The sequence below is a fragment of the Typopeltis vanoorti genome, chromosome 8 (genome assembly GCF_054136105.1).
Source record: "Typopeltis vanoorti isolate ZY-2024b chromosome 8, IOZ_Tvanoo_1.0, whole genome shotgun sequence".
NCBI lineage: Eukaryota > Metazoa > Arthropoda > Arachnida > Uropygi > Thelyphonidae > Typopeltis > Typopeltis vanoorti.
In genome coordinates this window covers 12,779,045-12,796,309 of record NC_143556.1, presented here as the reverse complement: position 1 = coordinate 12,796,309, position 17,265 = coordinate 12,779,045, and the positions used below count along the sequence as shown (strand labels likewise).

Below are 17,265 nucleotides of genomic sequence, written 5' to 3'. Positions count from 1 at the left end.
TGCTGCACCTGTAACTTACTGTACATTGGTGTAACAGGACGGACAATCCCTATACGCAAGAAAGAACACATTAAATATAACCATTATGGTGAAGCAGGCCTCTCAGACCATGCACTTAACACCTTACACCAAATCAACTGGAAAAGCACCTGCTCCTTACACCGCACGAAAACATGGTACGAAAGAAAATTTAAAGAATCCTGCGAAATCCTGATAAACCACCCAGATATCAACAATAAAGATGGTATGAAAATTCCAAGGATCTGGATGGCACACATTCAGCCAACCTAATATGAAAGATTCAACATAAGTCAGGACTCTAGCCATTCCGCTAGTATTAGAAACCATTCCACTCCAGCTGGCTGGAATGATGTTAATATATGTATATAGTAGACACCACAAATAATAGGACTCTAGCGTTGATGTATAATTTTTTTTTTTTTATTTTTTTTTTAACCAGAGGTCAGGCCAACAATCGTGGTAGCGGTTAGTCAGTGTCTTTAACGAACCAGTATGATTGTAGTATAGCTTGTTTCTTGTGTATATTTGTATGCTCCAGAAGATGACCTTGACATAAATGTCGAAACGTCGAATTGTAAAAAATTTTTGTAATATTAAACTAAAGTTTTTATTCAAACACGGTAGTTGTCTCCATAATTTCCAAAAATGCAAAAATGAATTCAAGAGAAGAGTTACAAAGATTAGATCAGGATTATGGGATTTAGATTAGGAGATTATGATGACAGTTCGTGAGTATGTGGATTACAGACTGGTTAACAGGGGGAAGAAAATAGACCTCACACACCAGAAGCCAGACAGATCCACCCTAAATAAGTAACAAAATTATTTCTACAATGGAATTTTCATGGATTTCCCTGAATATGGACAACATGAAGGCCTTCTTGCAGATGTGTAAGCCAGTGTTCTTCTTTTTCCTGCAGAGATATACTTAAAGCCAAAAGATGAAGATCTTACGTGATGAAATGTTACCTTCAACCATACTTGTAGGTAACCACATCCTTTCCACTTATAATGTTCCAGACTGTTTATAGTGAACAGAAATTGATATTTTTCTGCTTTGTTTTTTTAATGGGTATAAGAAAGGAGTAAGAAGATATTGCTGATATTTTGGAAAACTCTCCCAGAGAGTATTTATAATTGCTTTTTAGGTCAGCAACTGATAGCATTTTAGAGAAAGATATGACCTAGCTACAACCATCTGCCTTTTGGATTACATATTATAAGACAAATTAATGCTAATGACAAACATTATGGCATAGAAAATTAGAATCATAACAAACCATATCAAATTAAGCTTAAAATTCACAGTCTTATCTGCATAGGTTTCGTAGAGAGGAAGTTGTTCTTCTCCATGTAGGTCATACTCATCTTCCTTCCTGTTGAAAGATGATAATGTGCATGAGTGTTGTGCATCATATTTTTGTTAATCATCTGTCATTATTATTTTAATGAGCACAGTCATTATTTTACTGCTTTTAATAATCTCTCGTGGAAAGGCTTAGACGTTGGTTATGCATTTTCACTATATAATTTAAGGAAATTACAACGTACTAGGATATACATTAAAATAAATTTTAATATACTTCAATATTTCGGCAACGTCACGTTGCCATTTTCAAGAACTTAGGTACAAGACACGTGCACGCAGGCACAACCTAAGTTCTTGAAAATGGCAACGTGATGTTGCCGAAATATTGAAGTATATTAATTATTATAATTACGGCTATCATAGCCTGTTTTTGTTTAGGAGTGACCCTTATTTAAATACATTGGCTATCAATACTCAAAGGGGTATGTATATTTAGGGCATTATTGGTGAGTATAGAAGACAATTAAGATAGAATAAAAGAGGTGGAAAAATTTTGGTACATACCTTTATTGATTCTATGATGCCTTCCACTTCTCATTTATTCTACCTTAATTGCCTTCTATACTCACCAATAATGCCCTAAATATACATACCCCTTTGAGTATTGATAGCCAATGTATTTAAATAAGGGTCACTCCTAAACAAAAACAGGCTATAATAGCCATAATTATAATAATAGTGTTTAAGAGGAGTAACATGGGATTTTCCCAGAGACTATACTTAAGAAGTATATTAAAATTTATTTTAATGTATATCCTAGTACGTTGTAATTTCCTTAAATTATATAGAGAAAATAATAATCTCTCTGAGCTCTTATCAGCTCAGGGAAATGTTATCCAATATAACAGATATATCATGTTTTAAATATTTACTAGAAATCAATTTATGTACAAGATTGTGATATACAGTATATGTATATATATAGATTATATTTTTTATAACTTTTATATTAATTTCAGTTTCTGTGTTATAGCATTATGTATTATATATATTTTTATTTTTACATACAGTTACATATACAGTTATAATGATTTATAAACCTTGACTAAGGAACTCATAGCCTCAGTTGATAATGCATCATGGAAATTCAAACTGACAACTGCATTAGAAAGAAATGGCCTTAAAAGATTGAGCATGATCATGTCTTTATCATTAATCCAAGCAGAGAAGAGAAATGTTACATATCTTATCTTAAAGAGCTGTAACTATGATGCCAAAATCTCTCTTTTGTCACTCTTCCATTTATAAACAGATTGTGACCCTTTATATAAGTATTATTGTTGTGACATTTACCTTTTGTTTGAAATGATCAGACTTGAATCCTCTGTAGCATATGAAGGTTCTTTAAAAATGCTGCTCATTGGTTAGGTGGCATCATATGGATTTCCTCTCTTGCATACTAGCCAAAAACTTATTAACTGATGTAATATACCATCATCATAGCAAAGCAATAATGTCAAACACTTCCAACTGATCATACATCATTAGTGTGAAAGTTTTTTTTAAGAAAATTTGTTTTTCTATTAAATCCAACACAAGAGAGGATGAAAAACAAGAGAGTTTCAAAGAGAAGGAACCTTTTTAACAGTTTTTGAGGAAGATGTAATCCTTAAGATTACATCTTAAGATTATCTAGCAAGGAAGGCTGTTTTGGAGGGCATGGAATGAGAGAGAATGAGTTAGTTTGGTGGGTTTGAAATTGGACTGAGTGAATCTTAATAATAGCTGTTATTGTTTTTATGACCTTAGAGGGGAAGCAGAAGAGTGGAACCTAATTTGGTAGAAATGTATCCAAGAAAATACTTTGAAAAAAGGTGTTCACTGGAACAGGCGATTTGTGAGAAATTGCATGTTTGAGAGAGGGGAAGTGGTAATTATTCAACTGATTTGCCTCTTCTGGACAGCAAGAAAGTTTAAGATAGCTTTTGATGTACTGCTTGAAATAATTTCAAAACAGTATTATAAGGTTGGATAATTGAGTATGCTGCATTTTGTCTAGTTCAGTCATACTTCTGGTGAAGGCATGAACTTCACTAGGAATGAAATTATTATTAGAAAAAGTTACTGTTAATCAAATAAAGAAACTAATCTAGGAATCTACAACCCATATACACATCTCAAAGGAAAGGTGCCATGTGTCTTGTGGAATACAAAGGTAGATTTCATGTGGAGTCATCTTTTCTCTACATGCAAATAATTTTAGCAATGATGGTATTTCACTGTCCACTAAAAAGTAAACTTGTTTGCTTACACTAAGGTATAGAATAGAAAATAAGAAAATTGCTTCAAATGTAATATACTTTCTATTTCTTAAAAAAAAAAATGCTCTAAGACATTACTACAGTTTTTTAGTTGCAGGATTTGATTTTTATTCACAGCAATGTGTAGCTGATACATAAAGACTGCTGAAGAATTTAAGTACAGGCTATGGCTTTGTACCTTGTCATGGTTGGAGAGGCTTGCATCTTCCTATGATCCTGAGAGCTATGCCATCAGACCTTATATCTGATAGGACCTTATGTGGCAAGGTGAAGCTTGTAGATTCCAGACAGCATTATCCATGGCCAAAATTACAAAATAAACCATAATAGAATAGATCAATTGTCTTGATCTCCAAGCTTTTAAGTAGTGTCTGTTACGATTCACTAGTGTTCTCACCTTAATTAAAACAGTCGCACAAGTGTCTTCCAAATGAGTAGGACGATCATTCATTCATCTATCAGTCATATCCAGACTTACGAGTAGGCCAACTTTGGAAGATAAACATAGTTGTTTGTGAGTGATTCCTGATGCTTAAGTTAAATCAGTATTTAGAACTGAAGAATTCACAAGTAGGTCACATGTGAAATTGGATTGCACACTGTGCTCATGTCGAGTCTTATCTTATAATGGATCACATTAGAAACCTGGTATCAAAAGAGGAGATACCAAACTCTGCTTTTTACTTTATGAAAATTATGTTGCACTTACAAATTCCCACTAAATTGTCAAATGAAAAATACAGAAATAGAAGATAGAATAAACAATGCTAGTATGGAGGGAAGCTATTTGAATAAATTTATTTGGAATAAGAGAGAGAGATGGGCTAAAATACAGAACTAGTAGAATACAAGACAGTGTTGAAATGAATTTTAATTTAGGGATCTGTGAATTGAGTTACAAGTGACAGTTAATTAAAGACAAGAGACCATAGCTATGAGAGTTGTGGGGGGAAAATTAGGAGAGTAAACAGATGTATCAATGGCAGAATCATATTAGAAAGGAACTTCATTAGTGTTCAGGAGCCTTCGATCAGAGCTAATCTGGAATATTACGATAACTTTTGCTGTATTTTGTTTGCTAACTGAATGTGAGAGTAAAAATTAGCAAAACAGGTTTTTGATACCAAGACAGCAGAATACTACTAATAGTTTTCTTCTGATATCTGGCCTGACAGAAGACAGATTAATTTGGAAGAAAATTGCTGATAGGAAGGAGGCTATCGGGAAACTATAGAAGGAGGAAATACACAATACTGACAGGACAGTTTAGAATGGACTTCATAGTATCTTTACTATGAAGTCCATATGGAAGTTCCAGTGAAATAAATTTTCTATATCAACTTTCTGAGTGTAATAGTTATTTTGTTAATGTAACAAGTTTAAAAAAATTATGCAGTTTTCAATAAACAAATATGTTTTATAGGTCCATTATGTGAAAAAGTTGAATATAATCAGTGTCAGAATGGTGGAATCTGCCAAGAAGATAGGACAGGAAATTTTACAACTTGTGCTTGTCAAGCAAATTATACTGGAGTATATTGTGAAATTATGACTGATACCTCTCTATGTTTAGAACAACCTTGTCTCAATGGTGGAAGTTGCCATGTCAACCAGTTTCGAAATGGCTATGTGTGCACTTGTAAAGAAGGTATGTAGGCAATATTAGCATTAAGAATTTTTCTCAGTAGAATGGATTTCACACTTTATAGTAAGCAAAGTGTGGTATATCATTCTTAATGACAAATTATGTTTTTAATTGCACGTGTTAATTGAACCTGTAAGTGTTATACTAATATATATATATATATATATATATATAATGTAGAAAGTATTTTACCTTGGGTATAATAAATGTTAAAGATACCAAGCTATTTTAAACCTGGTTTTACTCCATTTCCCAAGTAAGCAAACAGACAGACACTGGCTCCCGCTGATGAGACCTCAGTAAAGGTCGAAACCGGTCTAGGTAGTGGCCCCTTGCCTTTAATACAAAGCATTATACATCTTCTTCAGGAGATGTGCTTTGCATTAAGGGTAAATATTAAGATTAGTGATCAGAACTTATTCTACTTTTTGCCTTGGGCTTGCACTACGTGCAGGGTCAGCTAGACTTGCAACACTTGCAGGCGCAAACTTGACTTGTTTGTCTGTTTGCTTACTTAGGAATATATATATATATATATATATATATATTTGACCTTATTCACGTATTTATGTGTCACATTGATTTTTCCTAAACAGTTATCATAATAGGTTGCTCAATAAATTATATATAGATCAAACCATTAGTGCCTCCATAGCATTGTTGAAAGTTTATTTTTCACTTGGTTAGACTAAAATAAATTTAGTTTAATCCCTTACCCAAGTGTAAGCAAACAAAGTTTACGCCTTAAAATATCTTCAGGACTGGGGTAAGGTAGTACAACATCGGGCAACTTGTAGCAAAGGAGTGAAGTTAGCCAAGCTAACTTCACTCCTATCTCAGTATCTCCCATAATGCAAACCACATCTCCTTGCGGATATGTATAATGTTATGCATTATACATGCATTTGGGTAGTGGCCCTTCCCTTAATGCATAACATTATACATATCCGCAAGGAGATGTGGTTTGCATTATGGGAGATACTGAGATAAGAGCGATGGTAGCTTGGTTCACCTTTGCTATGAATTGCCCATGTTGCCTTACGCCAGTCCTGAAGATATTTTCAGGCGCAAACTTTGTTTGCTCACACTTGGATAAAGGATTAAACTAAATTTATCATAGCATTGTTGTAGTGATACCCTTTGCTTGGAAAGGGTTTACATCCCATCTGGGACATGAAGAATCTTTATAAGAGCTATTAAAGATTCTTCATATCCCAGATGGAATGTGGACATTTCAGGATTTTTCCTCCTTCAAAATAGGTAATTTTGTAACCATACAAATACGGTTAACAGAAACAATGATATACTGGCTTCATTGCCTTAGTTTCTTCAACTGTAATTGAAAACAACCCAGCCACAATGTAACATTGAAGAAAACAACAAACCTGATGCAGAAAACTGAGAGGAAGGTAGGATTTTTATATGCTAGAAACTAATATTTCCTCTTACAAAACAGGAAAAATGCTGGAGACCACATGGAGTTTGTAGACAAAAATACAGTGAGCAGAGCAGCTTCCTGTAGTAAGTTATTTAGACTTTGTGTGGAGGTACTACCTCTTCTTCTTATTGTGCTATCTTCTATCGAAGGTCAGCGACCATCTTGGCGAACAAACTGCGGTCTTGTGCTAATCTGAGCAGTTGTGCACTGCTCTTTCCTGTCCACGTCTTGATGTTGTCAAACCATGATATTCTTTTTCTTCCTCTAGTTCCTTTGCCATCAATTCTTCCTACCAAAATAGTTTGTAGAAGTTGGTATTTGCTGTTTCTCATGATGTGGCCAAGATATGATGTTTTTCATTTCTTGATTATTAGTACAAGATGTTTAGCTTTGCCAATGGATTTTAAGACCTCTTCATTGGTAATTTTTTCTGTCCATGATATCTTTAGCATTCTTCTGTATAGCCACATCTCAAAGGCTGCGATTTTCTTGATGGTTGTCACCTTCAATGTCCATGTTTCAACTCCATAGAGCAGAATAGACCACACGTAACATTTCAGCATTCGGCATCTGACTTCCATGTTTAGGTCTTTATTGCAGAATAGTGTTCTCATTTTCATGAAGGACTGCCGTGCAACTTCAATCCTTGTCTTTATATCTATTTCTGGATCCCACCGTTCATTAAGCCAATAACCAAGATATTTATATCTTGACACTTGATCAATATTTTTCCCATTGAGTGTCAGTTTCATTGATGAGGCTGGATGTTTGCTGATGATCATGTATTTTGTCTTGATGTTTATATTTATTCCCATTCTTTGGCTTTCTATGTATACTCTGTTAATGAGTTTTTGGAGATCCATAATGTTATCTGCAATTAGCACGGTGTCATCTGCATATCGTAGGTTGTTAACAATCTTTCCATTTATTGTGATTCCCTCTGGACATTCTTCCAATGCTTTTTTTTAAAGATTAAGGTACTGCCTATTAATATACTATTTTTATTATAAGCTGTATTCTGTTTTGAACACTTCTGACCTTAATGAAATTTGCTATATTGGTGAAAGGCAGCAGCAGATCCATTTTCTGAATATAGCTTTGGACCCGAAGAGTCAGAACTCTCCTATCTCCCACGTCTCCCAAATCCACTAAACATTCTATCTATTAAATGGTGTAATATATAAATTATAATTATATCTTTTTTTAATCCTTTATTATCTTTACTGTTATCTGTCATGTTTTTATGTATTACTTTTAATATATTATTAATAAATAATTAATCTCTAAGAAATAAAATACACCACAATTACAGAACTTGTTCTGTAATTGTGGTGTATTTTTTATTCTAAGGTAGAGACACAAAAAGTGACATTTGTTTATTCTAAGGTAGAGACACAAATTTATGTTTTACCTCATTTTACACAGAGGAAGAAATACATATATTTTATGAACGAATGCATGTATTTCTTAATTGTTAAGAATTTTTCAGTTTCTTAATTGTTAAGAATGCTAAAATAGTTGAAAGCAGTGTCCATCTAGTAGCAAATGGAAAACATGGAGTGGGCCAGAGGAATGAAAACGAGAAAGACTGATAGAATTTGCTGAAAGCAAAGGATTCTGCATAATAAGTACCTTCTTCAAAAAAGGAAGAATCAGAAAAGGACATGGAGAATTGCAAATGGAGATGTGTTAATGAAATAGATAATATTTTAACTAATAGAAAATATGTTGTCCAAAACACAGATATAATAAATAGTTTTAATACAGGTAGTGACCATAGACTAGTAAGATCCAAAATTGTTTTTGTTATCAACAAAATATGCGAAAGATGGAAACTGATTAAAATTAAGACTATTAATTTACCATATCTGTATGCAGGGTAGAGGTATGATGATCTTCTTAAAAAAAAAAAAAGATAGGAGAAAAAAAATTTAATGTTGATGCTTGTATAAACAAATTATAACAGAAACCTTATTAAATAATGCCAGAGAGACTGGTAAAATTTATCAAAAGAAAGATGAAAGAAAAGTATCCAAATAAATTCTAAATCTTTTTTAGAAAGATTTAGAATTTACTAATAAAAAGTGATCCAGATAAGTTTAGTAGAATAGAATTCAAAACAGTAAGGAAAAAAGTAATATAGAAATTAAAACTTCAGAACAAGAAAAACTTAGAAAGCTATAGGACTGAGGAAAGGAAAACAATACAAAACCAGAAGGACCATGGAAAAGGAAGCAATAGAAAACTAAAAGGGTTGAGGAGTTAGCCATAGGACACATAAATTAATAATTCTAGTAGATAAGCTTATACATTGGTTACTATTAAATTACATCAGAAAATTACAATGTATACTAAATATTAATTAAAAGAAAACTTTAATTAATACTTCCTATATTTCAGCAATGTTACATTACCATCTTCATGGGAACATAAAACTATGATATGTGCATGCAGGCACTAGCAACGAGCAAATGAGGCAGAAGAGAGCAACTAACGTTCCTGGAGTCCTAAAGGTACCCCCCCCCCCCCTAGCGGGCTATATTAGGTTGTCTTGGTTGTTGGGCTAATGTTCTTATGATGCAACCTTCCCAAATTTGGGACAGTCTCATACACCCAAATTTGTTGAGGTTTGGGAAGTTTTTTTTGGAGCTGAGACTGATTCCATGAACAATCTTTCGTATTTATATTTTTTGTGGCGTAGTAAAGTGGCTTTCTTCCATAGTATTCTGCTCGGGTGTATTCTGCTTGTGCACCATGCTCTGGATACCCGAGCATGGTGCACAAGCCCAAAATGGCCATATTGGTGAAACTGGATGTAGTTTTTGTGTGTTTGGATATCTTTATATTAGCTGTTTAGCCATAGTAGGATAGTTTACAGCTGCAAGGGACCTGGTATACGCCAGGTAGGTCTAGGGGAAGTGGCTGATCTTTGGTGGAGCAGATAAGGGATGCCAATTTCTTATATGGTTTGTAACAGGTCATGGTCATATTTGTTTAGGATTTTGGTTTACTTGTCCTGGATGTAAGGAATGATGATAGATTTAGTGTAATCTTTGTTATGAAAGGGGGGGGGGTTGTGGTTTACCTGGTTTTAATATTTTCTGGATTTTTTGGGGATTGTGGCCATTAGGTAAGAACATGTTAAGTTCAGTGGTTAGGGCATTGTAATCTGAACAGATTATTTTTTGCTCTGTTATATATGGTTTTTATAATCCCATATTGTAGAAAGTATTTTTAACTTGGGTATAATTATGTTAAAGATACCAAGTAATTTTAAACCTGGTTTTACTCCATTTTTCCCAAGTGAGCAAACAGACAAAATGTCAAGTTTGCGCCTGCAATAGATGGAAGACTAGCTGATCCCACAGGTAGTGCAAGACCAAGGCAACTCGTGGTAAAGGTGGAGCAAGCTCTGATCACTAATCTTAATATTTACCCTTAATGCCAAAACACATCTCCAAGACGGGGATGTATGATGTTTTGTATTAAAGGCAAGGGGCCACTACCCAGACCGGTTTCGACCTTTATTGAGGTCTCATCAGTGGGAGCCAGGCTAGAAATACCAAGATTTAGTAATGCAGAGCTTATAAGTATTTTACCAAAACAAGTTACCATAAGGTGTTTTAACCTTATTAAATAAAAATCTCAGGAGGAGATCTAAATGTAGAAAGTATTTTTAACTTGGGTATAATTATGTTAAAGATACCAAGTAATTTTAAACCTAGTTTTACTAGCCTGGCTCCCACTGATGAGACCTCAATAAAGGTCGAAACCAGTCTGGGAAGTGGCCCCTTGCCTTTAATACAAAACATCATACATCCCCGTCTTGGAGATGTGTTTTGGCATTAAGGGTAAATATTAAGATTAGTGATCAGAGCTTGCTCCACCTTTACCACGAGTTGCCTTGGTCTTGCACTACCTGTGGGATCAGCTAGTCTTGCATCTGTTGCAGGCACAAACTTGACATTTTGTCTGTTTGCTCACTTGGGAAAAATGGAGTAAAACCAGGTTTAAAATTACTTGGTATCGTTAACATAATTATACCCAAGTTAAAAATACTTTCTACATTTAGATAGCTTGATTGATATCGGCAAAGAGAACGTGGGTAGCGGCAATTTGTTTGGGCAGTATGGTGAAGCTAGTGCGATTATAAATGCAGAGAGTCAATAAAGAGAATTTACATGTATAGCCTGTTTGGGGGGGAATGGTGCTTTAATTTCACACAATTTGGGATTACCTTATTATCTCGGCAGCATTTTAAGAAGGTGAGATGATTAAGTTTTCTTGATATCTTCAGCTTTAATTTGCCATATTGGCGGGCCTTGCGTGCGATAGAATCTCCGTAGATGATAGTAATTCTAGTAATAGTCATAAAGATGAAAATGGAGTAAGACAAAGAACAGATCATAAGATGAAAAAAACTTTCTATGCCAAATTATATGATGTCTCTTAAAACTTAGATCAATAAAAACAAAAATGTAATACAACAAATGGAGGAGGAAGAAATATGCCCTGATCAATAGTCCTTCCAATTTTTATCTGCCCAGGTGTGCATGAAAACAATTTTGTGCACAAGTTTCCGGTCTCAGATTCTGTGTGTGTGTGTGTGTGTGTGTGTGCGCGCGTGTGCGTGCGTGCGCGCGCGCGCAGAAGTCTGGCAAAAGTCATAAGCCACAAACTCTTCATTTGATATGCCTAAAATTGGTGACATCTTTGTTAAAATATTTTGTACATTGCATGCTAAATATTTCTATAATCATAGAATCAATGCTTACTCTTTCAGCTATTTAAATACTGCATATACACGTAGTTTATAAACAAATTCTGTCAGTTCTAGAATAGGAAATTCTGTGCCTTTTTAATTCGCTTAAATCAGCATAGCTACAAAAATCCATCACCGAGTTCAAGTGACTGTATGGTCTAGAGTCTAGACCGTCACGGTAATTTTATCCTAGAAATAATTTTCAGATCTTGGGGAAAACACTCTGCAATAAATTATTATCTTTATGTTTATTCATTTATATATGATATACAGGTATACCAGTGATTTTCTGGCACCCTTGGTTTCCAGAGCTTTGCCAGACCAACCGAGTTCATGTAATAATAATTCACCAGTACATCCCTCATCCACTAATTATAATTCTCCCATGTCTATAAAGCACCTGGACCTAGATAAATTAAATGTAATTTAAGTGATGAAATGTATTAGCATAAATGATGCAGTGCAATTCTTTGACGTTTTTATCCAGATTCAGAACTTCAGAGCCAGTGTAGTATTAAACAACAGGCATTTCTTCATTATTGTTCATCTATTTTCCATATTTTCTGCACTAAGCCTACTTACTGTACCCTTGGAAGCAGGTTCCATAACACTTTTTGCATACTCGAGAAACTCGAGAACAAATTTCTTTCTCCTTTCATTTGGTATGTTAAATCCTGTAAAATTATTGCCAACATTTTCATTAGGGGAATTATCAAATGTCAAGATAGGCCACAACTTATGCCAGCATTTCTTTAGTGTTGACACTTGTGCCACTCCCATTCACTAGCAAGGAACAAAACACTTCTTTCATGTTAAATTCATTCTTTAATAAATGTCTCTACAGGCTTGCAAGCATACTAGGCCTTCACACAGCATAATATTCCTTGGTCCTGGAGTTGGTAAGGAATGCACAATTGTCTTTTGTATATACAAGTTCAGCTCTGGTGCGAGTGAACAGTTCTCAAGAATGAGAAGATTTTTGCAATCTTCTGGTAGACCTATAGATGTGCAGCTTCAGGTTTTTTGAACCATTTATTTATTAGTACAAGGTAACCAGGTGAAAAAACCCTCTACCTCCATATGATACTGGCTAACTCACCTTTAATCGAAAAAAATCAGATAAAGATTCTTCGTGTCATAGACGGGGGATTGAACCCAGGTCTTTCTGACTAAAGGGCTTCGTTTCATCTATACTTATTGAGCTAAGGAGACTTTTGAACCATTATAATATAATCTTGGTGGTAATCAAGCCTTTTTTTTTCATTGTATGTTAAGGTAAATTTTAATGCCTTTCAAGGCCATATGGCATTCCATTGTTTTCTATCATCAGAGGCTTTGCACCTGTACCTGTCTATTGCATTTGAGCACACTAGGAAAGTAACTCTATTCTTAGGTTGACTGAATCCCATGAGCCTTTCTTTGTCTTTTGCTGTTAATATACTTTGCAGTGTGCATTGACAATATAAATAGTTTTATCTGCATCATACACTTGCTAGGGGCTGAGTGTTCATCAGATATGTTTACCAAATTGCTCCACATATTCAATAACTCCTTTGTGGTTTGTAGAATGTTTTTCACCACAAACTTTATGAATAGAAATTCCATGATGCTTCTTTAAACACCTTTGAAGCCATCTTTTACCACAGTCACACAATGGTGACTGTGGAGAGAGATAGCTTCAATCAATGTGACTCCATTAGCACTCCCACAACATGACCAACAACTTGAAGACCTTTGCAACTGGCCTGAGGATATTAAGTAAGGCCTTGCATCTAGAAATCCTCTAGTTCCCAAAATGTATGGAGCTTCTAAGATACACAAACAAGACATACCACTGCAAGCTATAGCAGATGTCAGATATTGTCTATTTCTTCTCCCTAAATATCTGCACAGCTGATAGTCACACTTATAGGCAAGATCAACAGACATCCACACAAGAAACACAACAAACAAAAACAAAACAGGATTTTGTAATAGACCTGTCTGCCCTTCTAGCAGGTCTGGCCATCAACATCCTGTTCACCAGTCTATGTCAAACAGGAATTATATGACTACTACAAGAACTGTTTCCACTGTTTCTGTGACATCAATAGCACCTTCTAATTCCAAGACATTTTATGAACAGAAAGAAGGTTTAGCAATAGGCTCACCACTTTCTCTACTTTTGGCTAACCTATTTATGGAATTGTTTGAAAAACAAGTCTTGGGGAATTACAAGTTATGACCCAAACTTTGGCTGCGTTATGTGTGATGATGCATTCATCATATGATTCAGTCTGCAAAACAACAAGACTCGGATGTTCATTTTAGCCACATTCATCTCCACTATTGAATTAGAAAATAACAAGTCTCTGCCTTTTTAGACATTCTTCTGTAGGTCTTCGAACATGATAAACTTACTTCAGTCTGTGGAAAACCAGCACACATTGGGAGATACTTTCATGCAAAGTCCCACTTCCATTCATCACAAAAATGGGTATTATAAAAACCCTACAAACAACATGTGCATTTGTCAGAGCTGATAATGAATTCATGCTAGAGATTGCTGTACCTTGAATTTCCTCTTTATCACCTGCTCTTGCTCAAAATTTTCTTTACCACACTGTTGCTTTAATTTGCTACCTTTGTTGCTCTCTTAATTCCAATAACCACTCTGAGCTCTTTGATTATATCTCTCTCTCTCTCTGAAGATTAGTCTTCAATAATAATCCAAACAATTAGATAATCTTTTCTTGGAGACATTTTAGTATTCATGATTCAAGGTGGTTTCCTTCTCTAACTTTACAGATCAATCTGAAAGAAGGATGTCTAAGTATTTGATGTTTGTAATGATCTGACACAAAAGTTAGTTCTCTCTAACAACTAGAATGCTAGATAATCTCCATCGTTTTCCCAACTCTGGTCCTTTTCTGTACCATACCTTTCCCAAATATCTGTGGATGTCAGCTGTCTTGGTGACATAGACAACATAATGATGTCCATGTTTCTGTTTTTTCAGCTCATCCTTTGACTTGCCATTTCATCTTCATGTTCTTTGTCAATACAATGATACAGCTTTTTTTTTTTTTTAAATATCATACCCATGCACAAATGGTCACTATACCTGTAGCACATTAGTGCTATATGGGTTAAAGGATAAAAAGAAAGAATCTGCTGACATGTTTCTTAAACAGCTGAAGGTTGTAGTCTTTGGGAAAGACAGAGTGAGAGATGTTGATTGATGGTTGCTCTTCTTATTACAGTCTTAAAAGGAGAAAGAGAAAGGATGGTGCCAGTTCTGCAGAACATTGTCCATGAACATCTAGCAAAAGATATAGGGAAAAATTAATGCCAGTGAGATAGTGACTGCAGCGAATCTCTGAGTGGATCATTGATAAATTGGATTATCTTCTGTATAGCATTTTCAGAAGATAATCCAATAATCCAACTAATCCTAAAGATGTTTTGAATTCATCCAAGAGAGCAGTAGTTCATTGGATTTGTATGGGTTAGAAGTAGTACATTCAAGAAGTAGTGTCTTGAATCAAAAAGTAAACTAAGTTTTATGGAGGCTGAAGAATTATGGCTGAGATGGTTTGTGCCAAGAAAGGCTAGAGATCTGGATATTATCAGAAGTAAGGAGAAGTAATGTAAGAGCTTTCTTGCAAGAAATTGGACAAGATTGTTTTGGCAGCATTGAAGTTTATAAGGTTATCCTTATGCCACTGAACAATAGTAAGGAGACCAGAGTTCAGAACATTGGTTTTGGAAGATCTTGAGGCTTCTAATGATTGGGCACTTCAAGGTTTGTCAAATGAGGAAGCACGATGGAACGTGCTCACATCAGCAAAATTGTGAAAGAATTTGAAGTCATTAAGAGGAGATCATTTATATACAGAAGAAAGAAATGGGACAGGGCACAAGAGCCCTAGGATACTATTGCATTAGTGGGGAAATCTGAGTAGTGGAAACCATCTATGACAATACATTGTGAGCCACCACAGAGGAAGCTGATGACCCAGTTGCAATAAAGTAGAAGCAGGCCATAGGATGTTAAGGCTGTGTGTTACACATAGGCCATGTCAGATCCAATTAAATGCTCTAGAAATGTTAAGAGCAACCAAGTGAGATTCTCCAAATCTTTCCATAATATTTGTGTTCAGAGGTGGTAGTGAAAGCTAGAATATTAGCTGTGGATTGAGAGTTACATAATCCATATTGCTGGCCAATAATTGCTGGTGGATCTCTGTGAGGGATTATCTCACAGGATTACCTCAGTGATTTCTATGATAATTGGGATTATCTCTGTGGTTTCTATGATAATTTGAATTATCTCTGTGATTTCTACACTCTATTTCTGGTTCTGAATACTGTTTTTTCACTTGCCTGATCTTAACACTTGCCCTAACTGAATAGTGGAAATGATTCTTACTCAAATGATTACTTTCATTCCCCACTCTGCCCCAAACCCCCACTACTACTATTATCCATATAGTATTCACCATATCCCAGTTTTACATTTGATCTTTACTGCAGTTTGCAACATCTCTGTGAAAAACAATGAGCAAATTCTTTAGACTCAGGTGAAAAAAAGAGCAAATGCAGAAAATTTGCCTTCTCAAATAGCAGGCAAGTTTTTTGATTTCTCACAAAGGTGTGCCTTTTGTAAGAAATTAAAGACATATATATCCCCAGTCCAATGATGATCCTGCAATATACAGTGTTACCATCATCTGCAAAGACATGCGGATAAACCTATCCACAGAGAAGCAATCATCCTTGTGAACAGCCATACCTTTTTCCACCAAGTCTCACTCAACACAAACATAGAGGTAGTTGCCATCCGCCTCTCAGTTGGATATCTTATCATAATATGCTGCATTTACTTACCTCCTAGTTCAGATATCTCACAGAGTGATAAATTCAGATAACCTCAGAACAGTTTGTGTCAATAATGCTCTATTAACATCGGGGTTGGGGGGGGGGGGTTGTAGAGCATATACTCAAGAATAATCTCTCTCTCTCTCTTTCTCTTAAACACAGGAAACATTACCTTCCATATGCCTATCCAAATATTCACTGTCATGGACTTTCTGCTTACCATCCCCTCTTCCTACTGTTTAAGTGGGAAATGGATAACCACCTTTATGAGAGTGATAATTTCCCTGTGATAGCTATCTTTCTGCATGGGCATCCATGTATTGCATCACCTGTATCACAAAATGTTACGCATCATTAGCAGAATTTGATTCTGCAACAACCAGTTCATCTCCTATCAGCAACACACTGAATCATGTGACAGAGTGTATTACATACGCTGCCACAACTTCGGTACCTTAAACATCTAGTCCACTTCCAGTTTTCACTGAACTGTGGTAGAATGCTGATTGCATGGCATTCAAGGAAGCTTAGAACAAAGCCTGGAGTATCTTCTGCAAATATCCCACAACAATAACCAACCTCATTGCTTTTAGACATGCTCAATCCTGAGCAAGGTTCATCAGAGCCCTGGATCCAATACACATCCTCTGTAATCAGATCAACCAACATCACAGAGATCTGAGATAAAATCTAGGGAATTTGGAAAAGGGCTGATGTACTACCCTCTCACTCTACATCACCTGAACATAATGGATGCACAGTTCTGACCAGCATCAGTTGCCAGCATGCTCAGGGAATTTTTGCAAAAAAACATCAGCATCATCATTGTATCCCCCCTGGAGTTTTTTCCAAAAAATGTAAGGCAGGAAAACACAAATTCTGTTCTCTTTGAGGGACTGCACCAGGCTA

At 35.3% G+C, this 17,265-nt stretch overlaps 1 protein-coding gene across 1 annotated transcript in view; it reads left to right on the top strand.

The window, feature by feature from the left end:
• crb (cell polarity complex component crumbs) overlaps positions 1-17,265 on the top strand; it is a 439,435-nt gene that overhangs the window by 105,428 nt on the left and 316,742 nt on the right. Inside the window, exon 4 of the mRNA XM_090397137.1 lies at positions 5,075-5,299. Within this exon, the coding sequence (XP_090253263.1) occupies positions 5,075-5,299 (225 nt within the window). The remainder of the gene's footprint in view (positions 1-5,074; positions 5,300-17,265) is intronic.